At 50.3% G+C, this 26,286-nt stretch overlaps 8 protein-coding genes across 8 annotated transcripts; 6 read left to right on the top strand and 2 right to left on the bottom strand.

Annotated features, from left to right (window-relative positions):
- Positions 1–175: 175 nt before the first annotated feature.
- Positions 176–2,279, top strand: GIQ15_04051 (uncharacterized protein; the record flags this gene model as incomplete). The annotated part of the gene is made up of 3 exons (XM_033551468.1): positions 176–505; positions 577–945; positions 1,482–2,279. 3 exons carry the CDS (start codon positions 176–178, stop codon positions 2,277–2,279), a joined length of 1,497 nt encoding a protein of 498 aa, XP_033405198.1.
- A 718-nt stretch (positions 2,280–2,997) lies between these two features.
- Positions 2,998–5,019, top strand: GIQ15_04050 (DNA binding protein SART-1; the record flags this gene model as incomplete). Its single annotated transcript, XM_033551467.1, has 1 exon — positions 2,998–5,019. The coding sequence occupies one exon, from the start codon at positions 2,998–3,000 to the stop codon at positions 5,017–5,019; it is 2,022 nt and encodes a 673-aa protein (XP_033405197.1).
- Positions 5,020–5,170: 151 nt separating this feature from the next.
- Positions 5,171–6,629, bottom strand: GIQ15_04049 (WD domain-containing protein; the record flags this gene model as incomplete). The annotated part of the gene is made up of 6 exons (XM_033551466.1): positions 5,171–5,317; positions 5,372–5,507; positions 5,571–5,914; positions 5,961–6,027; positions 6,080–6,179; positions 6,227–6,629. 6 exons carry the CDS (start codon positions 6,627–6,629, stop codon positions 5,171–5,173), a joined length of 1,197 nt encoding a protein of 398 aa, XP_033405196.1.
- Positions 6,630–7,020: 391 nt separating this feature from the next.
- On the top strand, positions 7,021–10,279 carry GIQ15_04048 (uncharacterized protein; the record flags this gene model as incomplete). The annotated part of the gene is made up of 2 exons (XM_033551465.1): positions 7,021–7,250; positions 7,945–10,279. The coding sequence occupies 2 exons, from the start codon at positions 7,021–7,023 to the stop codon at positions 10,277–10,279; spliced, it is 2,565 nt and encodes an 854-aa protein (XP_033405195.1).
- Positions 10,280–11,413: 1,134 nt separating this feature from the next.
- On the top strand, positions 11,414–13,630 carry GIQ15_04047 (uncharacterized protein; the record flags this gene model as incomplete). The annotated part of the gene is made up of 3 exons (XM_033551464.1): positions 11,414–11,461; positions 11,514–13,230; positions 13,290–13,630. 3 exons carry the CDS (start codon positions 11,414–11,416, stop codon positions 13,628–13,630), a joined length of 2,106 nt encoding a protein of 701 aa, XP_033405194.1.
- Positions 13,631–13,932: 302 nt separating this feature from the next.
- On the bottom strand, positions 13,933–15,600 carry GIQ15_04046 (aldehyde dehydrogenase; the record flags this gene model as incomplete). Its single annotated transcript, XM_033551463.1, has 5 exons — positions 13,933–14,219; positions 14,278–14,617; positions 14,670–14,730; positions 14,784–15,232; positions 15,307–15,600. The coding sequence occupies 5 exons, from the start codon at positions 15,598–15,600 to the stop codon at positions 13,933–13,935; spliced, it is 1,431 nt and encodes a 476-aa protein (XP_033405193.1).
- A 1,383-nt stretch (positions 15,601–16,983) lies between these two features.
- On the top strand, positions 16,984–20,507 carry GIQ15_04045 (uncharacterized protein; the record flags this gene model as incomplete). Its single annotated transcript, XM_033551462.1, has 4 exons — positions 16,984–18,793; positions 18,848–19,277; positions 19,584–20,346; positions 20,418–20,507. 4 exons carry the CDS (start codon positions 16,984–16,986, stop codon positions 20,505–20,507), a joined length of 3,093 nt encoding a protein of 1,030 aa, XP_033405192.1.
- Positions 20,508–20,890: 383 nt separating this feature from the next.
- GIQ15_04044 (uncharacterized protein) lies at positions 20,891–24,518 on the top strand (the record flags this gene model as incomplete). The annotated part of the gene is made up of 4 exons (XM_033551461.1): positions 20,891–21,042; positions 21,084–21,398; positions 21,470–22,315; positions 22,391–24,518. The coding sequence occupies 4 exons, from the start codon at positions 20,891–20,893 to the stop codon at positions 24,516–24,518; spliced, it is 3,441 nt and encodes a 1,146-aa protein (XP_033405191.1).
- Between the last annotated feature and the right edge of the window lie 1,768 nt (positions 24,519–26,286).

Here is a 26,286-nt window from a genome sequence, read left to right as displayed (position 1 = left end):
AGCGCGCGCCCGGCTTATTTACGCTATATATATACATCTAATACTCGCCTGCCTCTTCTTCTCCCCCGCTTCTCTCAGGCCGCCTTGGCCTCTGCTCTCCATCGCGCCTCTACTCCAGTATTCCGCGTTCTGGACACCTTACATCAACAAGAAAAAAAAACACACAGCAAACAACATGCGTCTCTCTTCTCTCGTCCTCCTCCCAGCCCTAGTTGCTGCACAGGAACAGGTGCCCCTTGTTGAGCGTCTGCAGGGCTGGTTTAACCAGGCAAAGGAACTGCTGCCAACTCCAAAGGTCCCCCAGGCCGCCGCGCCCATCGCGGCCACGACTCCTCGTCCTCCCAAGGCTGCTGTTGTCAAGCCAAAGACCGTCACCCAATTTAACCCAGACAACTGGAAGGAGATACTTGCGCCCAAGTCAGACCCCCAGGAATGGCTGATATACGTCACCGGCGGGAACAAGACCTGCTTTGGACACTGCGGACAGGCCAATCGCTCCTGGAAGGTTAGTGACGTCAAATCAATCGCAATTTCAACTTAGCCAGATTATCACAGATATACTAATGCGCGATGTAGGAAGCACAAAACCTTTTCGCTGCTGACGCGACCTCTCCATCTCTTGGTCGTCTCAACTGCGAAACCCAGGGTCTCCTCTGCTCGATCTGGTCCGTCACTCCGCCTTCTCTATGGCACATCCAGGTCCCTGCTGCCCACACCCTGGGCGAGGTAAAGCCACCTACGCCCGTTCACCCCGTGCGCCTGAACGCCACCACCGTCACCGCTGAGGAGATCTACAAGGTACACTCTGAGAAGCTCTGGGAGAAGGAGCCCGAGCTCCAGAGCATGTTCCACCCCTTCGATGGACTGGCCGCCGAGTACCGCATCAACGAGGCCGTTGGCTGGGTTGTCTATGGTCTAGGCATGATTCCTAGCTGGGCCATGATGGTTGGTATCAGTTTCATCAGCAGAACCATGATGTAAGACACCCAACTCCTTTATCGTCCGCTAATGCATCGCGCACATGAATACTAACTCGCCTGTAAACATAGGAGCCGCAGAACTAACCGCCCAGGACCCGGTGCTCCAGGCGCCGCTGCCCCTGCTCCCGCCCAATAAACGTATCGCCCTGTATCCTGTTCCACGCAGTCAATGAGAGGTCAGGTCGCCGTCGTTGCTGCTAGTTTTCTAGTTCATTTTGCGTTGCTTTTTTCCTTTTTGTCTCAGGGGTAAAAATTAGGTCGGAATAATGTTTCTTGGGGGTAGATAATGGAGACGAGCCCGTGTACTTTTCTTGTTTATTTCCCATTACTCCTGTATGTACTTGTGTGTGGGCGGTGCGCGCGACTGGCCGCCTCATAAAACGGTTGAAATGTATTTTAGTAATATTATTACCTTTCCTCTGGGTTCATCATATTCTATTCCCTGTATATTGAATATTGTACATATACGAAAGTGAGTATTTATTTGCTACTCGCAACTAGTTAAGTGACGTGATTGAGCTTCACCCGCGGTTAACTTTCCTCGCAAACATTACACCATCACCAACTCGAACTCGAATCAATAACGAAATCACTCGAATCTTGACCATGGCGCTTCCAGTTGACCGGCCTCCATCTACCATAGCACTTGTCGCCGCTACTTCACTCCTCACCGGCGTTATCGGATACTATATCGGCCAAGGCGCATCGATAGGAATATTCTCGTCCACACCAAGGCATGCGCAAAAGGACAAATCGATAGATGAAGACGAGGACGAGGAAGATGACGAAGACGAAGATGATGAAGACGACAATGGAGGCGAACTAGCTACATTTGAAGGAAATACAGACGAAGTGAAACTCGTCCTGGTAGTGAGGACAGACCTGGGCATGGGCAAAGGTATGGAAATATCTGACCCTTCCAGCTTCACCTTTCCATTACTCCGCTATATGCGTGTTTACTCTTATCAGAAACTAACTGTTATGGCCTCTACAGGTAAAATCGCCGCACAATGCTCCCACGCAACCCTCGCGTGCTACAAATACTACTTTAGCAAATCACCCAACTCGCCAATACTGAAGCGATGGGAACGGCAGGGTCAGGCGAAGGTCGCGCTACAAGCCAAGACGGAAGAAGATATACTGGTTCTTCAGGCACAGGCGCTGAGTTTGGGGCTGTGTGCGCGTGTCATTCAGGATGCGGGACGGACACAGATTGCGAGCGGGAGCCGGACGGTGTTGGGCATTCTAGGTCCGAAGAGTGTAGTGGATTCTGTTACGGGCCATTTGAAGCTGTTGTGAATAGGTAGAATCGGATATTATGAGGGTTATATATCACGGTCCACCTTGTTATGGTAGTTACAGGTAAATAGATAGGATAGCTGGTGCATCATTAACTTCGCATTTGCAGTGCAAGACATATGGAGACTTCGCCATACGTCCATCTGAAAACAAAGGATGCCGTATAAAAGCACAATGCTTATCGAATCTGTTTGTTGGCAGTCATGGTTTTTCCCTAACCTCACAAGCCAACGGCCATCGGCAAAGGGAGATGGAATATGACGCCCCCAGCAGGCCCAGGCCATCTCACCGAGCTCACCCGAAGGAAACTCAAGGCAGAGTGTATAATCCTGGCGCTGAAACTTCTTCTGAGATCTGTCGACCGGAAATTGACATCATTAGGAACTCGGTATTTACCAGGTGGATGGCTCCATGGGTCGTCGAACTGTCCAGCAATACGACCGAAACACACTCAGACTAGCCGCCCCGAGGGAACAGAATAGCTTCATGGAACGGGATCGCGGGACACAGATCTGTGTTTTGGTGAAGAAGAGAAAAAGGAAGAAAGAGAAAATATTTTTGAGCTTTTTTATATTTTGATAATTGGGAGGATAAATAGTTTATCCGTGATTACATAAGTATATCTCTGGCGGAAGGCATCAAGCTCAAGGAAGAAGAAGAAAGACTCGACTGAATAGCTGACAGAAACCATAGCTACTGCTGGTTATACACTCTCGCCATGGCGGACGCACTCTCTATCGAGCAGAACAACAAGATCCGAGTCGCGCTTGGCCTTGCTCCGCTCCCCGTCCCCGGCGCAGCCAACGATGGACCAGCATTTAAATCTGGAGATGGGGATGAATCCGCGTCCTCAGACGGCGAGGAGCCCGGCAGCACGCTAGAATCACGAGCCGCGCAGGGCTATGATAACTGGAAAGCTGTCCAGGATGAACAAGAGGCACAGAAGAAGCGCGAGGCGAGAAAGGATGCTATCCGGCGAGCTCGAGAGACCGCGCGGAGGATGGCGAAGCTGGAAGGCAAGGGACTCGGAGAAGGCGGTGACGACGCGGAGATGGACACAAGAGCATGGCTGATGCAGCATAAGAAGAAGCAGAAGAAGATTGAAAAGGAACGGGCCAGGAAGCTAGCAGAGGAGCTTGCGGAGCGGGAACAGCAGATGGCTGAATATACGTCCAAGGACTTGGCCGGGGTCCGGGTTGCGCATGAGATTGGCGATTTTGACGACTTTGACGAGACCGGCGAGAAGGTTCTTACGCTAAAGGATACGACGATTGACGAGGACGAGGAGCAAGGGGACGAGTTGGAGAATATACATATGCGAGAAGGCGAGAAGACGAAGGAGAGGCTAAAACTGAAAAAGAAAAAGGTTGCATATGATCCAAATGACATGGACGCCAGCGGCACGATTCTATCACAGTATGACGAGGAGATTGATGGGAAGAAGAGGAAGCATTTCACCCTTGCGTCGAACGACCTCACACCGCAAGCCAGGGAAGCGAGGCGGCAGGATGTGTCGTCGAAGCTGAAAATGGAGCCGATGAACCTCGACGCTTTGCTCGATAAGGAGGTTGCGGCGTCCGACTACATGGATGCCTCTGAGATTAAAGTGAAGAAGCCAAAGAAAAAGAAGGCGAAGAGTACAAGGCGGCGGGCTGCTGATGACGACGAGGATGTATCTCCGCCTATTGATACCAATGGAGATCAAATGGAGACGGATGAACCACCACAGGCTGCTCCTGCGGTACCGGCTAAACGACCGCGAGAAGACATATCATTTGTTGACGATGATGATCTACAAGCTTCTCTTGCCGCCCAGCGAAGAGCAGCGTTTAAGAAGAGAAAGAAACTACGCCCCGAGGACCTGGCACGCCAGCTGAGGGAAGAATCAGAGCAGGCGCAGAACGAAATGGACGTCGACGGAGCAGAGGAAGACCAAGGATTGATCATCAACGAGACTTCGGAGTTTGTAGCAAACCTACAACGGCCTACGCTCATTGAACGTCCACGATCCGTCTCACGAGAACCTGCCGTCGAAACCCCCACCAACCCACCCCAGCCAACAGTCGAAGAGACGTCCGACGTGGAAATGGAACCATCCTATACCATTGTCGAACAAGAACAAGTACCAGAAGAGCAGCCGAAAGACATGACCACCACCGGCCTCGAGGAAGAAACCACCCTCGACCAAGGCCTCGGCGCAACCCTCGCCATGCTCAAACAGCGCGGTCTCGTCACCGCAGCCGAAGGAGACGGCCAAACCATCAACGCCCTACACCGCGACCGCCAACGCTTCCTGGCTGAAAAACGCCGTCGTGAAGCCGAAGCCGAGCGCCTCGCCCGCTCCCAGCGTGAACGAGACCGTGCCTCGGGAAAACTAGACCGCATGTCTGCCCGTGACCGCGAAGAGTACGCTCGCTGGGAGAACAAGCAGCGAGACCAACACGAGTCTCGCGCGATGGCGGACGTGTTTAACCGCGAATACAAGCCGGACGTTCAACTGAAATACGTGGATGAGTTTGGCAGGAAGATGAACCAGAAGGAGGCGTTTAAACATCTTAGTCACCAGTTCCATGGAAAGGGCAGTGGTAAGATGAAGACTGAGAAGCATTTGAAGAAGATTGAGGATGAGAGGAAGAGAGAGGCGATGAGTACGTTGGATAGCAGCCAGAATACGGGCATGAATAATGCTATGGGAGCAACGGCGAAGAAGAACCGGCAGGCGGGCGTGAGACTTGCATAGACTTGTCTATAAAATATTCTGTACTTTTATATTCCCGACATCACTGCCTATTGTCGTATTTCCAAGGCTACCTTTAGCTCACTCTTAGATCAACTTTTAAGATACCATCTTGGTCGTCCACAATAGATTAAGCAATATCTTCTTTTCAAGGTTAGTATGGTTTATACCCTTTTTCCTTCCGTGAAGGCTTCGTTGGCCGTCTCGAAGCAATCGTATCAGGTTCAGCCGTAGCAACCGACTCCTTCTCCTTCCATACTCTAACATGGCCGTCTTCACCGCACGTAAAGACCGTTCGCGACTAGCAAGAACCATTAGCATGATGATACACAATATACAGAATGAGACAACCAACCTCGCTATCAAAGAAGACGGAACGCACAACCTCTTCCCCATGCGCACCATGCGCACCAGGTAGAGTCCACGAGTTTGACTGATCAAAGTGGAACTCCGGCGTATGTAGCAATGGAGTCAGCGATAGGCTCCGGTCACTATCGAATATTAGCAAATTTGTCTTCTGATCTGTCTTCTGTAGCCGGTGAGAAGTAACCAACCTCGTCCTCCCCGAGACAACGTAGCTCCCTACTTTATCAACGAGCACTTGCACGACATACTCTGCCTTGAGGATGGGCCGTAAATCACCAAACTCTACAGCCTTCACTTGATCGACTGGTTCATCCTCGTCGGCGCAGGTTATGGGGTGTACGGAAAAGAGCTCGTCATGCGATAGTGCGTAGACGGCGGTATCATCCACGAACCCGGCATGGTGTATAGAGCTGTGCTTGATGACCTGTAACAGAGCATCGTCTTCGTCAGATACAGTGGTGTCGTATATGTTGACTAGCCCATCTGTGCTGCCGGATAAGAGCACTGATGGCCGAGCAGGGTGAAATTGGACCTATACATGTTAATATCTTATAAAAGATGATCAGGAGGGTACATACCTCTGTGACATCGTCATTATGGCTTTCTACAAGCTGACGGCGAGGTTTCCCTGGTGATCGAATGTCCCTATAGCGAGTTAGACCGCCGTCTCATCTCGGTCTTGATATCACAGCCATACCAGAAGAGCACGAAGGCATCGGACTTGACCAGCTCAGTGCCCGCGACGATGGAGTGTGAAGACGCATTACATGCCACTGAGAGCAGCGGCATCCCTTTCTCTACGCCAGTTAGCATGTACATGTATCGAGTGTAGGGTTATACTCACCGGTCTCAAACACAGCTACTGCACCAGAACTGCGGCCGTCCCAGACCTTCACCGTCCCGTCCTTCCCACAGGTCGCCAGCAGTCCGTCGCCATCAGCAGTGCACAGCGAGCTCACGCCGGCAGGATGTGTATCTTTCACCACTCCGTCCGGCAGCAGGGCGAGGGTGTTGCGATCAAAGCGACGCAGGGAATTATCCGACGATATCGCGGCCAGGGACGACGCGCCGGACGGACAAAGCGAGTAGATGTAACTCTCGCTGGGGAGGGAGAGAGAAGAAGCTGACGGCGAGTACAGGTCCATCTCAGCTACATGTACGGGTATATCAAGGGTATCTTCCTCGTCCTGTGCGAATTCTTCCTTTTCTGTGCGGAAAATGCTAACCACTTCATCTACTTCATACATCTCAACTACATCTACCTACACTTCATACATCTATCTACATCTACTTACATCTACATCTATATCTACATTACTGATCTACCCGTACTGGACGGAGAATAGTACATGTCGCTCGTATCGATCCTCTGCAGTTGTAACTACAGCCTCAGTCCAGCCACAGCCGTCCAGCGGCCCTACTGGCAGCAAGCATCAGCTTTGCCACCAACGCAGCCCAAGAAGAGGGAAGAAAAAGAAAAAGAAGGGAAAGGGAAAAAGAAAAGGGCAGGGAAGGGAACCTCCGGTCCTGCACGACTCGCTTACCATGGAAAGAACCCCGGCTGGCTGAAGCAGAGTGGCCGCTGAACGCCTCACACAGCAGAGGAAGCAAGCAATAGTTACATGTCTACATGTCTACATGTCTACATATCTGCATGGACTACAGATGGAGGGCGATGACACGCTGACACGCATCGTCAAGGCGCTGGCCAGTGGCATCGCGTCTCGTCAGCATCAGTTTCAGCATCGGGCCTGTCTCTCTGGTCTGTCTGGTCGAAAACTGCCGGATCAGCAGCTAACTAGCCTGCACAGCAAGGTGCAAGGTGGAGGCGGGCCGGCCCAGCCAACTGACCTGGCCTTGACCTTCACGTACGACCGCCGACTCGCCAGCGAACCCATGTCATGTCTGATCCATGTCATGCTGGACAGACGGGCTTGTTCCTCACGGCGTAGGGCCAACACGCGACAGACGGGCAGAGATCATACGCTGAAGACGAAGTGAAGCTGGAGATGAGACGGTAGGAGAGGAGAGACGCCAGTGGCCATGCTGAGGGCGGAAGAAGATGAAACGGAGCTGGCGTCCGGTGGAGTAATGAAGGTGTTATAGCGGACGGTTGATATTAGGGGAATACATGGGCGGTGACACTGGCTGAGACTGGAGATGGTGATACCGGAGGACAAGGAAGGGCAGGAAGACAAGAAGACAAGAGAAAGACAAAGGCATGTCTTCGCTGGTCCGTCGAGGCCGGAATCCTTTATCCTCTGTAACTTGTAACCGTAAAAGCACGCTTGTACGGCGGGTTGGGCGTTGGCTAGCGCGAGTCCTGGCCCGGCGACTAGACAGGGAGCCTTGTCCTCTCTCTACTTTCTCTACTCTACTTTCTCTACTTTCTATCTTCACTCTTCACTCTTCACTCCTTCACTCTCTATCACCACTCTCATTCTCTCTCTCTCTCTCTCTCTCTCTCTCATTCTACTCCTACGGAGTACTTTCATTCTACACTCACTGTCTTCACACTCGTTACTACGTAGGATGTCCTGCCTGCATCCCCCAACCTCCTAGACCGCCAGCACAGCACGACGGAGACGACGACGACGACGACGACAACGAAGACAACGAGAAGACGAAGAAAAAGAAGACGAGAATAGACGACGACATGGCACTCGCTGTGCCGGAGGGCGGCCTGACGCTGCATCGCGACTCTTCCTCCTCCCAGTTCCTCCGCCTCAACCTCCCCAAGTCGACCCTCGCAGACCTCCTCCACGTCCTCAACGACCAGTCCTCGCCTGCTGCTGCTCGTCTCCGGCTGGGAAAACATCCCTCTCTGCTGATAAACTCCAAGTCGACGCCCTTCCACGCCTGTCCCCAGACCACTCGCTCAGAAATCTACCAGCATGGCCCGGACGGTGACGGTGACGGGCTCTACTTCTCCGGCATCCTCAGCCATAGCCTGGAGGTGCAAAAGGCCAAAGAAGCAACCGCTGCCACCGACGAAGCACTCACCAACCTTGAACGCTCTCTCAACGCCTTTGAAAAGGGCAAGGAGTCTCGCCGGACGCCGCTGATTGCTACCATCGACCAGATGAGGGCGTTGGGGGCCGGTGACAACAGATCTGCAACGGGCAAGGAGGCGGCTAGTCTGGCGAGAAAGTCGACCAGCAGGGCTGACCAGGAGAAAGAACGCTTCTTCAAGAACGCCAATGCCTCCAGATCCACGCCCGCGAGCCCTGCCCTGCTGCCTCTCTCCCCTTTACCCTCTGCCTCCGCTGCCCAGAGCGTGGACAAGGATAGCCTGCGCCTGGAGGCCATACGGACACCGCTCATACACCTACTCGCCATACGGCCCGTCTCTGCCAAATTTCTCGCGGCACGCACTCGCTGCAACACGGCTGACATCCTCTCCCTGACGAACAAGCATTGTACGCCCAACCGCCTCGACGGGTCCAAGTTCGACCTCAAGGACAAGGCATACAAGGACCTGGATGTCTGGTCGTTTCCTTACCCGTCTGACGAGGAGAGAGCGGAGGTGATCGAGAATGCCATCTCGGCGTTTGATAGGATGCGCATCTCCAAGGGCGACAGGCTATGGCAGATGCTTCTGCCCAGGCAGGAAAGGGGGAAAGGAAAGGTCCTCTCACGGCTCAACCTGCGCACCCAGCCACAAACACAGCAGACTCGTGTGCACACCCAGGAAGAAGGCGGAGGATACGGTACCGGCAACGAGTCGGAGGGTCCAACGGCGGTCGATCCAGCCACCGCTCCAACGTCCACTCCAACGCTGCCACAGACACAAACAACAAAGCCCACGGCGACAAAGAAGAGAGCCCTGGAAAAGGCCCTCTCCTCGAAACGCGGTCCCAAGCCAAAGACTACGCCTACCACTACGCTGACGGGCAAGGTGACCAAGAAGACGGAGAAGAAGACGCCTGCCGCCGGTGCTGCGTCGCTAAAGTCGCGAGATCTCGATCGTTTCAAGTCTGCCGAGTTCGTGCTTGACTCAGATGAGGATGAGGCGAACAATAGCAATACCAACAGCAACAACAAGCCTGCGTCGGCGCCCGCGCCCGCGCCTGCAGCTACGACTGCAGCAGCAACATCGACGGCACAACGCGGTCGGCCGCCGAAGACAAAGAAAGCACCAGTTAAACGGCCAAGCACCGCAAACTCCGGTGCAGCAGCAGGCACGACAAATACGACTACTACTAGACCAACCAAGGCGACATCACCGCTCAAACCGTCTCCGTTGGGCTCCTCGCCGCCCACCAATGCCTCAGACGTCGACACCCATAACCGCCCATCCAACACACAATTGCATTCACAGTCATCCAGCTCTTCGTCGCCTCTAATCCATCATCTCCCTCGAAAGGCACCAGCAGCGCAAGCCGCGAAAGGCAGACCTACACCTCCATCCACATCCACATCTGCATCCACATCTGCATCCACATCTGCATCCACATCCGCCAAGCCAGGCGCTCTCAAACGAAAGACCAGACCGGTGGAAGATACCCGCCCACCCACCACATCCGCCACCATCGGTCTAGGAATCCATGCATCCGAACCCAAACGCCGACGTCCATCCTCCATCTCATCAACAACAACTTCTTCCCTCTCACAGCCTGAATCTATGAATTCCGCTTCAGGCTCTGGCTCGGCATCCCCGCCCATCTCGCAGACAATACTGCGGGCCCGACTACGGTCCAAATCGGCACAGTTCAAACAGTATTACGCCAAGTACCGTCTGCTGCATGAGGAGATGACCAGGTCGCGCAACGGAAAGGACTTTGACATGGACGTGGATATCGAGCAGATCCGGAAACTGGAGAGACAGCATGCACATCTGCAGAAGATGAAACAGGAGATCTGGGATGAGGATCGGAGGTTGAGGATGTCTTCGTAGTGCTTCTTATCTCCTTACTGTTCTATCTACTGTCTTATCTACGCCTTTATCTACTGTCTTCTTTCTACCTTTCATGTATCATCTGTTGGATGGGGGAATAAATTTGACATCACTCTGTACATTCGCCGTCTGCAGCTACATGATTGAATACATACATACATTACCATAACCAGGAACCAGGACCAACCACTCGCACCACCTCGCTCGCATGCACGACGTAACTCCGCTCGTTCGCTCGCTCGTTCGTTCGCTTCGGACATCGTACATCGTCCTACGCCGACGCAACCCTCCCTCCGTCCCTCGCTCCGTCTCACCCCTCCTCCTCCTCACTGTCGGGATGTAACTCTAGCCATATTAATAGTATAAGTATAATAGAATGCATGTAGTTAGCGCAACTCTAACTCTACAGTAAGATGCCGAGGAAAGCTCGCCGGCAGTTGCAGGCTACTTCTGCCGTGTTTTCGTTCTTCCTGTAGATGACATCTACCTACCTTCCTTGCCCTTACTGGTCGTCATTACACCTGTTCATTCTCTCTCCTTATATCATCTACGGAGTACATTCTATCCTCCTCCTCTCGCCCTATCTTTGTGCCTGATATAGGGCGTAAATGCCCCGTAGCAGAAGAAGTTGTGAGTAGGCAGGGATTAAGGTTACCCCACGTGCCACGAGGCGGGACCGGGCGGCCGGGACCCGCGTTCCGGTCTTTTTCGTCACGGCGATACATACTATACCCGAGGAGAAGACGAGGAGAAGAGGGAGAGGAAGAGGAGGAGGAAGGAGAAGAAGAAGAAGAGACGTTGACAGTGGTACGGAGTAAGTGAAGATGGCAGAGGAGTAGAGAAGGAGATGCATGAGTGAGTAAGAGAGGAAAAATGTTGGAGGGGCAGGAACAGGGCTGGCCATGCTTAGTCAGCGTTAGTGCAATAAGTCGCCTGATATTACACGTGAGCACAGCTATGACTTACTAATATCTTACTAATCACTTCCTATCTCGGAACTTCTCTCCCTTGCATGTTTGTACGCCGTTTGCGTCATATACCCTGGCTTCACGACGGAGGAGATCGCACTGCCACCAGCTTGCCAGATAGTCTGCAGGGCTCGCACATGTCCAATTGACCACTGACTGTCTGATGATGGCGCCCAAAGGCCCAGGGACGAGCAAGCGCAACCCCACCGTCTTGGTAGGCTAGAACATGTTCTATCTCTCCGATCGACAGCTAACACAAGCACCAGGTAACCGACTCTCGAGACCGCCAAACACGATATTTCCCGCCCTCACGTCCATCTCGCGGCGTCGGTAGTGGTGCAAACGATCTAGTTTCTATCGGAGGACCGCCCTCCTCCGGTGCCCGCCTTATCACCGTTGATAACGTCCTACAGTACGCGTCCGATGTGCCCTCTATGCAGCAGCGTGGTCAGCTAGGACAGCGGAGCCAGCCAGTTGGAATTAGTTCGTCTCTACGCTCGCGGTCTGGTTCAGATAGTAGATCCTCTCTCCGGACCAGTCTAGGCGGTGCGAGCAGCTCCCTTGGTTCCGGTATGGATATCAGACATAGGACGGGTGGTGGCCGATTGGCGTCTCTGCCACAGATACCACCCCGTTCATCAAAGGTTAGCGAGAAGCTAGTCCTTCTTCCTGAAACTGTAGAGGAAGTCGAAGAAGAGGATGAAGATGAAATGGAACCCGATGAAGAGGAGGAGGACGAAGTGGCAGATGATGAATCTACACCTTTCAAAATAAATGAGAGATATGACCACCTACGACGTCTGTCTGCCGCACGCGCAAAACAGCCGGACTTTGCCCATGATAATATGGCTGCACCTCTTCTTGACGATGAAGAGACGATCCGCAAACGTCGTTTCGCAGCGAGTCCTGAGAAGAGCAAAAGTTACGCCGAACGCCTACCCAAGGCTCGAAGAGCGAAGAAGTTACCTCGTGTAACGGCATATTGCACTGCACAGGCATATAAGATGAGTGCTACCGCGACTTTTGTCAAGGAACTTCACGATGCACGCACAAAGTTATACGACGACTGCTTGTACGCTGCGTATCATTTGCCATTGTTGCCGGGTAGGGACGGATACAGAGTACGAAGTAGCCCGATCTTCCGCAGTGCTGAGGGTAAGGTTGTGCTGGATGAAGAGATTGCAAGGAATGAGAGGAGGGATTATCATGATGAGTATTTTACGGAGGAGGAGGAGCATTCTGTTAGAGACCCGGCAGATCAGGAGAGGCGAGAACGTCGACGCGAGCAGGAGCGTGAACATGAACATCACGATGGCCATGAGCGGGATCACGATCATGAGCATGAACATGAGCACGAAGTCGAGGTCGAGCATAGGGAGGAACGACATGAAGAGGAAAGAGATAGAGATCCAGTCCGCGGCCACTCATTCCACGTTGAACATCACGACGACCACGAACGATCATCTGTACCAAATGGCGAAATCCATCAACCCTCCTCTCCAACAGCAGCTCGTAAATCCAAACCCTCGATACCCCCTAACGCCCTCTCTTTTGCCGAAATGTTCATCTTCAGCTACGGCGTCGTGGTCTTTTGGAATTTCACCGAGCGCCAGGAAAAAGAAATCCTGGCAGATCTCTCCTTCTCTCCTTCACCCAATGATCTACCCCTAAACCCCCTGGCTGAAGAAGATTTCGAGACAGAAGAGTTCCACTTTGAGTATTCCTCTTCCATATCCAGGCCGCGTGTTTACAATGATATGATCACGCTAAGGTCGGGAGACCATATGATCAAACTTGCCATTAGCCATGGTATAGCACAAAGCACGAAGCTGAGTTTCTTCGAGGAAGGGATGGCGCGACAGATGGCAGATGCGAAAGATGTGCCGAGACGACTGGCATTGACGGGCCATCTGGGTATGGGGCGGGAAGAAGTCTTCCGTATCATGGGCCGACTCTTCAAGTCTCGAGTCGAAGTCAACCTCTGTAAGCATGCCACTTCATACATCAGTGCCAGACACCTATATACTAACAACCATTCCTAGCTTCCAACATGCTTGATGTCCCCAATTTCTTCTGGGACAGCGAGCCGACTCTCCACCCCCTGTATATCGCTGTGCGCGAATACCTAGAAATAAAACCACGCATCCAAGTCCTCAATGAAAGATGTCGTGTATTCCTCGACCTGATCGAGATCCTGTCCGATTCTATCGCCGATAATAAAATGTCTAGCCAGACATGGATTATTATCATTCTCATCTTCATCTCTATCGTCGTTACTATGTCTGAGGTTGTGTTGAGATTTGGCATTCTCTCAACGAAGAAGGGGGCAGGTAAAGCGTTACTTGCTCAGGGGAATGGAGATAGTATGCCTATGGGCATCTGATTGTGATCATCTTAGGCTTAGCTACAGATCGCTTTTACGTTCCAGTTTGTTGATGGTTGTTTGTCTGATTGTAAATTGAAGCAGTTCTTTTTTTCTGAGCGTTGATGTTTAATACCATACATACCTCTGTTATTTATTAGTTTGATGTTTAATCCTGACATTGTCTTCTTTACTATGAGATATGACGCTATTTTGCCGTAGCGTAGTTTGAACCCATAATTTGATTTAGAGCAGTATTGTTGAAGGCTGCAAGGGAAGGAGATATATCTGAGATCAATTTAATTTCCACTTGAATGGCTACCTCATTGTTTCTTAATATGGATAGATTGCGCATTGCAATAACCCATCAAGCCGCCCAATCCTCCCTCATAACCAATACCACTCTCCTTATGTCCTCCAAATGACGAATTGACGCTTGGTTCAAGATGATTGTTGATCCACACGCAACCAGCTTCAAGCTGTTCAGCAATACGCTGGGCTCTGTCCAAATCCTTGGTCCAGACAGAGGCACCCAAGCCCATCTTGGTATTGTTTGCTTCCTTGATGACGGATGCTTCGTCATTCCATGTTACGATGGGGACGATAGGGCCTGTGGATGGTTGTTAGTCCGGCTGAATAGCGAATGCATAAATCAGGGTTAAACTAACCAAATGGTTCCTCTGTAACAATCCGTGAATCGATAGGTGGCCTATCGATAATTGTCGGCTCAATAAAGTAGCCTGGTCGACCGAGATCCGTTCGTCCGCCGGTGGCAACGGACCATTTCTCCTTTTCGATTTCGGCGAATAGGTCCTTAACCTTCTCGAATTGCATAGAGTTCTGGATGGGGCCATGAGTGACACCTTCTTCGTTTCCATCTCCTAATTTAAAGTCCTTGACGGCACGGACAAGAGCGTCACGGAATTTCTCGTGGATCGATTCATGGACGAAGATACGTTTGATGGCCACACAGACTTGACCGGAGTTGATGAAGGCAGCAAATGCGATCTACCACTGTTAGCTATATGTAGCAGCCTGAGGTCATGAGTATCAAACTCACTTTTGGGACAACTTGCTCAATGTCAACATCCTCGCAAATGATGGCAGGGTCATTTCCGCCACTATCTCACGTTAGTTCCCCATCTTACGCTATTAAAGGGTTTGGTCAACATACAGCTCCAGAGTAACTCTCTTCAATGTCTTGCTGGCACTCGCCATGACCTTCTTCCCAGTAAACGACGAGCCAGTAAAGCTGATTTTGGCTGGTCCTGGGTGCTCAGTCAGCATTGGGCCCAACGAGTCATCGCCGCTGAGGATCTGAATAACGCCTGGTGGGAAGAACTGCTGTGCAAGCTCGACAACCTTGATATCGGTATATGGGGTGAATGGAGAAGGTTTGATAATGATCGTGTTTCCAGTAATAACTGCAGGGCCTATTTTGAGGGCAGCGATCATCAGGGGGAAGTTCCAGGGAACAATTCCGACAGCAACACCGAGAGGTGTGAAGCGCTGGATAGCCTTCTTCTCCGGGGTGTCCTCAAGAACAACTGGTTTCAGTTCAAGTTTAGCATTGGCACGGATTGACGAAACGGCCGTGACAACTTCAAAGCTTGCAAGTTGTTTCTATTTTATCAATTTTTAGCTCTATTTATACCATAGCGGTGTCACATTGTGACGCCATCAGGTGTTATACGCACTGGTTTTCCTTGTTCGAGCACCAAGAGGTCCTGGAATTGCCCTGCATGCGCCTCGATGGCGTCCGCATAGGCAAGAAGAGCCTTCTCACGCTCGTCATGCGATGTCTTGGACCAAGATTTGAAGGCCTCTTGAGCTGCAGCAACAGCGGCATCTACATCCTCGGCGGTCGATACTGAGACCTCCGCATTTGCCTCGCCAGTTGCAGGGTTAATGTTATGGCGAGTTTCCTTCGTAGAGGTCAGTTTTCCATTGATGACATTGTGAAAGGTGGTGAAATCGAGTTGGGTCGCCATGGTCGAAGATAGTAAGTAGATGTATAAATTTGTATAGACTGCAATTCAACCACTCAAAGGATTAAGTATCAGTTGTTGAGGACACCAGCCCTTATATAAATATGTGATCGACCCTCTCGATACGAGTAGGAGCTATATATACGTGGGGTTTCCTGGTGGGGTGTTCCCTGCGACAACTTAAGCAACACTGCCGGATGTATAAAATTCCATGTTACTAGAGGTTGATCACCGCACCGCTGGTGCGCTTTTCGACCGTTGAACAAAGCTGAAGGACCGATAACTGTCTTAAGTCCGGTATGGCGAGCATCGAGGCAAGCAATGGTGGTAAGTAGAGGTGGGCCATGCGAGTAGTCAAGCTGAGCTGAGCCATATACAGTACGTCATCCTGGCTCTGATGAGTGCCTAGGTAGGCCTTGTTCCCAGCTCGGGGGATCCTTCGGGGTCCATTAACCCCATCGAGAGGCCTGTGTGTATGCGGAGTAGTTCGTCAAACTCTGCTGCCCGCTTTACACGCTGTGATGGTGGTGCGACTTCGCATCATTCTCATCTGTTCCATGCTGATAAACCGAGAGTCTTAATATATCCACCAGGACGGAGGTTTTGATGCTCCGTCGCGGCCGGAAAAAGGTGAGCACGTGAGTTGGATATAGTGTAAAGTTTGACATGTTAGTCAGCATGTCCGAGGCAAAGAAACTGATGAGTCATCACTTTAAGTGACTAGCGTGTTTCGTTATAGAGGGGCTTGTTTGCGCTATCTGGCCACTTCATATCAAGATGTTCAAGATGTTCAAGAGTCAACCCGCCCATTGCATCTAGCTACGGCCACACCTGTTAGTGCAGCGGTTGCGGAGATACAATCGCGATGCTTCTAACCCCTTGACCTGGTTTTCTTCAGACACGATGATTCTGCCTTGGAGATGGCGTTTCCTAGCTCTCGCGTTAGGTCTGTGACATGCTCCCCCCCACCGTATATCAGCTTGAGATTGCAACCATTCGCTGACCTCTGTCCGTTTATTCAGTACTGTGTCTACAGTTTATAACTGCGGGAGCTCGGAACGTACGAGATGACCTTACAAACCGAGAATCGAACCCTACAGATCTACCGACTGGAAAGGCGGGCACACTTGATGTCGAGAGCCCGGAACTCAAACTGAGAAGTAGCAATAGCCGTGAACACTCTGCTGGTAATTGGAACCCTTGTTATTGAGGAGCTTGCGAAAATTGAGAGCTTTAGCTGAGATAACCCTTGCAGATCAACCAGCTGTTGAAACGGCCTTGAGGACTCTCCATAGAATAAAAGTCCCTACCAAGAAATATGAGCGGCCATCAGGAGTCATCGGTCATGCCAGTTACTATGGCCGCGAATTATTTTACCTATTATTTATGAATGCATCAACTACAGATCAGTCATCCTCGGGTCGGTCGTTTAAGAAAAATGGGAGGTTGGCGGAAGCCGTCAGGTTGCTGGAAGGAGCTGCTAACAAGAACAACTCCGATGCTACATTTCTCCTCGCGGAGATGAACTTTTACGGGAACTTTACACACCCACGGAACTTTTCAAAGGCATTCCGGTACTATGACTCGCTAGCAACCTTGACTGGAAACAGCACCGCTCAGTATATGCTTGGGTTCATGTATGCCACTGGAATCGGTGGGGTCGTGGAGCGGGATCAGGGCAAAGCAATGTTATATCATACCTTTGCCGCCATGGGAGGCAATACGAGGTCACAGATGACGCTGGCGTACCGCCGGTATATAGGAATTGGAGCCACACAGGACTGTGACCAGGCCGTATACTGGTATAAGAAAGTGGCCGATAAGGCAATCTCATGGTATAGATCTGGTCCCCCTGGCGGTATAACCATGCGCTCGGAAGCCTTCCGATGGGCTGATGAGGAAGGTGGCGTGTACGGCGAGGGGGCCAGCGTGTCCAGCGCCGGCGTTAATGCGCTTAGAGACGTCCATTCTAGCGCTGATGCGAGTCTGGATGATGTATTGGAATACCTGGATCTCCTGGCTAAAAAGGGCGACACCAAAGCCACGTTCAGCCTGGGGAAAATGTTCTATGAAGGATCGCGACAGCTGGAAAGAAGCTATAGGAAAGCCATGATGTACTTTGTGGTAGTTGCGAGAAAGTATTGGACCAAGGACGGGACGGTTAATCCCAACCACCCACCGGGTATTGACAAGATTGCTGCTCAATCTGCTGGCCATATTGGCCTCATGTTCCTTCGCGGCGAAGGCACGGAGCAGAACTTCCAGAAAGCCAAAATCTGGTTTACACGAGGAAGATCAAACGGTGATTCAATGTGTCAACATTATCTGGGCCTTATGTACTTGCATGGCTACGGTGTTGAGCAAGATGTAATGATGGCCGCCTCGTACTTCAAGGCCGCAGCTGAACAGGATAATTACCACTCCAAAACTAGGCTGGGTGCGTTATTCCTCGATCAAGGAGATGTCGTCACGGCCACGATATACTTTGAAGCAGCTGCTCGGCACGGTGGAATGGAAGCGCTCTATTACCTCGCAGGGATTGCAGATCGGGGCCTCGGTGGGCAGCGTCATTGCGGCGTGGCTACGGCATACTACAAGATGGTTTCTGAGAAAATAGAGGCTATTCACTCTGCCTTTGGCGAAGCAAACGATGCATACGAGCTTGGGGATAAGGAATTAGCACTTATCATCGCGACCATGGCAGCCGAACAAGGTTATGAGAGTGCGCAGGCAAACGTAGCATACCTTCTTGACGAGAAACGATCAGTGTTATCCCTCGACCCGATCCTGCCGTGGATAAGGGGTGGCCGCTCATCACTTCTCCGCAATGCAGCTCTGGGCTTCATCTACTGGGCCCGCTCGGCTAAACAAGCCAATGTCGATTCCATGGTTAAACTAGGAGATTACTATTTTGAAGGCTATGGTACAAAACAAGATATATCAAGGGCATTGACCTGCTATCACTCCGCTGCTGAGGGCCATAGTGCTCAAGCATTCTGGAATCTCGGTTGGATGTATGAGAATGGCCTGCACGTTGAGCAGGACTTCCCAATGGCCAAACGGTACTACGATCTTGCCTTGGAAACGAATCGGGAGGCGTACTTCCCCGTCACACTTAGCCTGCTTCGCCTGCGTATTAGGAATTTTTGGAATAAGCTGGTACGAGGGAAGGCTAATACGATCAACGCTGAACCTGGTAAGATTTTACCCCTATGCCCGCATAACTTTGACCTCAGCTAACCAGCAATAGATACAAACACTCCGCGGACTTTCAAGGAATGGATTGCCCACTTTATCAACTATAGTGAAGAGGAAGAAGCATACCAGAACGGGCTCCGCCAACAGGGGGCTACTGATCCTGATGCTATCCTCGACGAAACAGCCAACGCGCACGCTCAGGACCAAGACCTAAATTACTATGACGAGGAAGCCCTCGATTTTGACGACGGCATCCTAGAAAGTCTCATAATAATTGGCCTCGTCGCCACGCTGGTGCTTCTGCTACATTTCCGACAACAGCGAGCAGCACGTCGAGCAGCGCAAGATGCTAATAACGCCATTAATCAACCTCAAGGCCAGAACGACGACAACCAGCAACAAAACCAAGGAGCCAATGGTGCTGGTAATGCAGGCGAAGATAGGGGCTATTTCCCACCCCCAAATGACCCCAATTTTGCAGCGTGGGTTGCCGGAGGAGTCGGACGATAGATCGCTGTATCACTTATTTACATATATACCCGTTTACTCTTTGTTATTTTTAGCATGCATCATCAGGAGAATTCCACTGTTTCTATGACTATAACTCTCTTATATCCTTCTCCCATGGTATATCCTTTTCTCTTATATGGGACGTTCCAGTATTGAGCTGCTTACTACTCAGTTTTGGCAGCGGGTGGCCGAAAGCGGTAAAAAGAACGTCGTCGCAAGATTCTCTCATCCTCGCAACCATTCATATCATACAAGAACGCGATCTGTCTTCTAAACAGCAACCAGGAACATCGTTTGTCTGCGCAAGGAGGTAAAATGGTATCAGGCACGACCTCGATCAAGAAACGCAAGTTCGACGAAGCGTCCTCCATCCTTGCGAGGCCATTCAAGTCGCCCCTTCGCAAGGATCTGGATACGGAGTCTTCGGCTTCTACGCAGTCTACATCCACAAACACGTCTGACGAAAGAGCACATACTGTTGACCTTGCCCAATATTCGCCGTCTCGCTCATCTAGTGATCCATGTGCTACGCCATCAACACCACCACCAAATAATACCCCTACTACTGAAGCTCTGTCTACCACACCAACCGTCAACACTCGAACCCATCTCGCTTCCCTCCAAAAGGAACAACATAGCTTGCAATCCCAGCTATCCCGCCAACGCGCGGAATTAGACACACTCAACCAGGCGACCAAAATCCTAGAGCAGCACAAAGCCGCCGAGTTGGAGATTCTTATACGCAAATGGCGAGGGGTAAGCAGGGAAGCAGCTGAGGATCTATTCGTTAGTGCAAAGGATAAGGTGAACAGGATGGGTGGGGTGAGGGTCTACAACGAGAAGATGAAGAAGGGGAAGATGAGGCAGCAGGAATGGGTTGGGTGGGACGATAAGCAGGATGAAGACGAGGATGCGGAGGCGGGCAGTGAGGTTGAGAGAGAAAAGGAGAGGAGAAAAGCCGAAATGGAGGAGATGTTGTGCATTCAGGAGAAAGAGGGGGCCGGAGATGGAGATCAAGAGGAGAGCGAAGGTGATGAAGAGGTATTAACAGACCATTCTATGATATGCTGTGCAATTTATGGAGAGTTACTGGCTAATTTACTCGTTTCCAGAGCTTCACAATGGACATGATGCTGAAGGGCTTGAATGTCGACCTGAAGGTCATCGGCTTTGACAAGGGGAGCCAGAAGTGGGAAGACTAAATGGGCACCACCGGCCCCTTTTTGAGGTGGATAGTAGAATTACCTTCTACGTGCGTGCTGGGCCAGCGGGAACAGGAGATCTATATTTACTATGGAAACTAGTATTTTATTAGCATTTAACATTACTGATATGACCCTCTCTGCTATGACCACTCATACTTGAGCCCTGTGGACACTTGAAGGATTGCAAGCTTGTTATGCGGCCCAACATACGCGCCCATCCCCGTATAGCGTATATATACTGGCCAATGAACCGAACCCTCGTAGCGCTGATAGACGGCCCCAACTCCTACATATCTAGGACCTCAGCCTTGTAATATGTTGATGATTCTCACTCAAACCCCAGAACCTGGATATCGGAATTTCCCTTCTATCAAGTCAAGATGAGTTTTGGCTGGGGTGCTGGCGATATCGTGAAGGCAATCGAGCTCGCGATACTTATTCGCTCTCGGTTTGTAAATGCACCAGCACAGTTTAAAGCCATATTTGCTGGGTTCGGTCCCTCCATCCCTCACTCTCCCATGCATGATTCGCGGTTTGTTCACACAGAACTGATATTTGAAACCCTCTCTCCAGCGTGCAAAGCTTGACGAGGCTCCTCGAGCAAGTACGAGATGCCTTGCCTCGGAACCTCAACGCCGGGCAACGTCGACTCTTGGAGAGTATCCTGGAAAATGTAGGGCAAAATCTCAGCGAACTGGACGAGATCTTGGACAAATACCAGGAGCTGGGTCCTATAGACCCTACCAAGTCTACATTATACAATTTCAAAGTGAAAGTCGTCAGGGGTTGGAAGAGGGTAAAATGGGAGCCAACCGATATAACTGAGCTTCGTGATCGCTTCGTTTCCAACCTGACTATGCTAAACGCTTTCTATGGACAGCTGACAAAGTAAAGATATATATATCTGCCCCTTATGGCCCATGTGCTATGTACGAGATCGTTACGCTGACAGAATATAGCCAACAAGTCTCAGAGCTTAAGAATGGCGTTGAAAGAGCCAGTCGACGACAAGCTGGCAAAGATATCACTGAAGAGCTCAAATCAATGCTCGAGTGGCTTTGTCCAGTTGATTATATCTCTCAGCAGAACGATGCTATCAGTCGAAGACAGGGCAAATCTGGTCAATGGCTTTTGGATTCCACAGAATTTCTTACCTGGCTCAACCAGAAGCAGCGAGCTCTTTTCTGCTATGGAATGCCCGGGGCTGGCAAGACAATGCTTAGTTCCATACTAATTGAATATTTGCAAGATAATTTCTGGCAAGAAGACGACTTTGGTATTGCATACATCTATATCAATTATCAGCAGCAGCAACAACAGCAACCATTGGATTTACTCAGCTGTATACTGAAGCAGCTCATTCAAAAACGCGGTTCAATTCCCCCTAGCTTGAAACAGGAATGTCACGATCATCTGGCTCGTGGCTCACGGCCTTCGCTCCAAAGGATCTCGGAAGAGCTACACTCGCTGATAAAGTCATTTCCTAGAACATTTATTGTTATTGATGCTCTTGATGAATGCCGCACCTCGGACGGCAGCGGAAATGCCTTTCTAACAGCCCTTTTACAACTACAATCTGCCGCTGGGGCAAACATCTTGGTGACGTCCCGTGATATTCCAGAATACAGAGCACGATTTGATAGCATGAAAACTACATGTACGTCAATGGAGGTGCGAGCGGCGGAAGACGATATCAGGAGCTACATACGAGGACATATGTTCCAGATTTCACCATCAGTTCTGTCCCAGGACGGCGGCCTGCAAGGGGAAATTGAAGACCATATTACAAAAGCAATCGATGGAATGTAAGTTCCTTTCATTTTGCACAACTGCAATATAGAAAGAAAGCCGATCAAACAAGTCACTAAATTGGGGATTAGGTTTCTCCTCGCGAGGCTGCACATGGACTCTCTAGTGGGAGTAGAGTCTCCCAAAGCTATCCGAAAGATCCTCGAAAATTTGCCGTCTGGATCGGATGCCTATGATGATTCATACGCTACAGCCATGCAGCGGATTGATAACCAGCCTAAAAACTCACGAAGTCTCGCTCTGAGGGTGCTATCATGGGTCACTTGTGCAAAGCGCCCCTTGAAAACGTTGGAACTACAACATGCTCTTGCGGTGGAAGAACAAGCTGGTGAATTGGATGAAACGAATATTGCTCCAATTGAAGCCCTGATATCGGCCTGCGCTGGCCTTGTTACCGTTGATGAAGCCCGCAACGTCATCCGGCTGGTTCATTACACAACGCAAGAATATCTTCGGCGTAATCTAGAAAAATGGGTTCCTACCGCGAAACAAGATATTGCAGCGACCTGTGTTGCCTATCTTTCAATGGACCATTTCTTCGAAGGGGGTTGTAAGAGCTACACAGAGTATTACAAACGAATACAAGCCTACCCCTTTTTGATTTATGCAGCTGATAATTGGGGCTATCATGTGTCAGAGGCTCCTGATCTGCAAAGGGAAAAGGTCTTTACATTGCTGAAGTCCGGCGGTGCGGTTTCTAGCTGTATCCAGGCTATAAGATTGGACTCTATCCCTGAGCCTTATCGCCATAAACGCCTGACTCCACCGCAAGCAACAGGCTTACATTTGGTTGCCCATTTTGGGATCAACATATCACCAATGGAACTACTGCCACCTGGAGACTCCAAAGCAGACTTTGTTAACAGCAAAGATTGGCTTGGCCGAACACCGCTCGTTTGGGCAGCCAGGGAGGGCAACGAAGCGTCCGCAAAATCACTGCTGGCTGATGGCGCCATCGTTGACGCTTGGGATGAATGCGGTCGAGCTCCATTGATGTATGCCGCCTTAAAAGGGCATACAAAGATGGTAGAATTACTGCTGGACCACGGTGCTCGTATAGATGGCCGGGGCCCGAATCCATATCGCAAACTAATGCATTCGTACCTGCCTTTCCTTGACGATGACTTTTTTTTCGTGCCTTTCATCGACGACGATAAGCCCAAAAGACCGACACAGGCCGAATGCGGACACCTGTTGTCTGACGTAGCCTCGATTGGAAATGTTGACGTGATGGCCTTGCTCCTGGATCGTTTGGCATTAGGGTCAAGCTTAAGTTTCAAAAAGGCCCCGTTTTCCTCTGCTGTTTCCATGGGAATGCGTGCGGCCACCAGAATCCTGGGTGCACAGGAAGCAGGAATAAACTTGCAGGATGATGATGGGTTAAGTCCACTATCCCATGCCGCGGCCGCAGGACACGATACCATGGTGAAACTGCTTCTTGCACGAGGTGCAGAAGTAGATCCTGAAAATAAATATGGATGGACACCTTTAGCCCATGCTGCAAGCCACGGATATAGTACAGTGGTCCAGATACTTATCGACGCAGGTGCTAACATTAACCTAAAGGATGAGTTCAATAAGTCCCCATTGCTTCTTGCAGCGCGCGCCAGCCATTATGGGCTTGTGGAAATACTTCTTGGCCAGGGCGCAGAACCCCAATGTGTCGTGTCTCTATATGAATTTATTGCACTATCTCTTCGAGTTAGCAAGGCAAAAGTGGTAGAAACACTTCTCGACCAGGGGGCGGAGGTGGATTCTAGGGATGCCGCTGGCCGTACGGCATTATCTCACGCAGCTGAGGGCAATTTCTTAGATTCGATAGGCTTGTTGCTCGGTCAAGGCTCCAGACCAGAAACGAAGGAAAATGCTGGCCATTGCCCGCTGTCCTATGCCGGTGCAACAGCCTTCTATGACGCCATGAAACTGATGCTTGATGAAGGCGTTGACCTAAACGTTGATCGTGCTGGCAGGCGGGTCAGTTTGCTCAGAATCATTATGAGCTATGACAAAGAGAAGATCCTTAAAGCCATGTTCGACTATGGTAAGAAGTTAGACTTGAAGAACGATTCTCGCCCTCCTAGGATGTTATGTGACAACGAGGGGGCATTTAACTATGGCTTATCCGTCGTGAAGCGCCTAATTGACAGAGGCGCAAATGTGAACTCCAAAGATAACGACGGCCGGACACCACTATCTTAGGCTGAGTCGGGAAAAGGCCCCAAACCTGTAACGGAAATGCTTCTGGATAGGGGTGCTAAAAATTGACATCAAAGACTGATATTCTTAGTATCATAAACAGCCCTCAAATAGCATGAACAACTACATTAAATACTTAATACGGTCTCAGCTAACGTTCTATCGACTTACAACAAAATCACAAGATCTTAGTTGGGGACTGATAGTGCTACTATAGTAAATGGAAGAAGCGGATTGATTGGCATTAGAGCTAAGCCTATAATAGGTACTCCATTGGCAGAGAGGAATGATGCAGGTTAATAATTATCAAGGGCGTGTATGTTTATAAGATATATACATCAAGTTTTTGACAGTAGGCCGTGTGGCTCAAGCGTGTCATATATGTCATATTCAGAGTTGGTTTCTCCCCATGGATGGTGTCCTCTCGTCGATATATGCCACCGCATGTGGTGGCACTGGCTTTTGCTTCTTGGTCTTTAACCACGATTCACAGTTCTTCTGCCAGTAGCACAGAATCGTATTGGTAGGGTCTAGGGTATCAGAATGAAAAGTCCTCGGTGAGCCCGATAAGGGCCTGAGGCTTGTAAAGTAGTCTCTAGCAAGAACTCGGCAAGTTTTACTCGATAATACCGTGTGTACGTTGCATTTGCAGATATTGTAGAAGGATTGATTGCTGGACCTCCCGAGGTGCTAAGTATGACCTCGATTTCTTCGGAAACATTCCCAGAGTTATCTCAGTGTATAACTGCTCTCATCCTGTTGATCTTGCCGGCGTAATTGTTGTTCGGCCTTCCTTAACAACCAAATTCTTCAATGCCGAATGTCAGATTCTCTGTGTTTGGGTACGACTTGTTCCTATATAGCCAATGGTACCCATTGGACACTAGGCCTTTTTGTCCCTTGTGGTCCAACACTGGATAACCATGGCGCATTTCCAACTACAGCTTAGAAATGCGCAAGATGAAAATTTGGCGGTTCTGATTCCCACTGAGTTGGTGCACCGATATTCAAATCAGGATGCGAGCAACGGTCTATACACCGCGGCCTTTTCTTAGGATGGGCACTGCGAGGAGTAATGTCCAAGGTCCCGAATTTTTGGCACACTCTGAATGGTCTTGTATCGAAGCTTAACGGGACTCAAAGGAGGCATAATCCGAAACAGCAGTATACCAAAGATCGCCCTGTTACTCTTCTCCTTTTTGTCCCCCAGTTCTGTTGATCCCCAGCATGGTTGATTAATTTCGTGAGCGTAAACGCCTGTATTGATATACATGACGAAAACTAGTCAAGCAAAGTCGACGATTTTAATGAAAGGGTGTATTTGGGGTGACCAGAGAAGGTCCCGTACGGAACAGATGAGTAAAGGAGACTTGCTCAAGAGTATAGAGTATCGCACCTATATCTGTAACGCGGTTTGACGACTTCCAAGGGCCGTAGAACAGTGACTAGACACAACGTCGCCTCCTAACACTGGTCGTTGATATGGGTATCTTAGAACATGTAGGACCTTGGTTCGATCCAAGACATGCTGCCAATATAGTGGACGTGCAAGGGATATCAACTCTAATAGTAATACTATTGCTAGAGCAGGATGACGTTATCCGCATACCTATTGGGATAATTAACATGGATATCATTACTCTCAACACCTGATTCAACTGAATATGATGGGGGGAGTTCAGTCTTCACCAGAGATCTGTCGAATTGGTCGATATGTGTCGTTCCGTTTTCGAGCTTGCAAATGACCTTCTCCATAATTTCTCCTGAAAGT

Source organism: Arthroderma uncinatum, assembly GCF_011692745.1.
Source record: "Arthroderma uncinatum strain CBS 119779 chromosome Unknown scaffold3, whole genome shotgun sequence".
Taxonomy (NCBI): Eukaryota; Fungi; Ascomycota; class Eurotiomycetes; order Onygenales; family Arthrodermataceae; genus Arthroderma; species Arthroderma uncinatum.
This window is presented reverse-complemented; position numbering and strand designations above follow the sequence as displayed.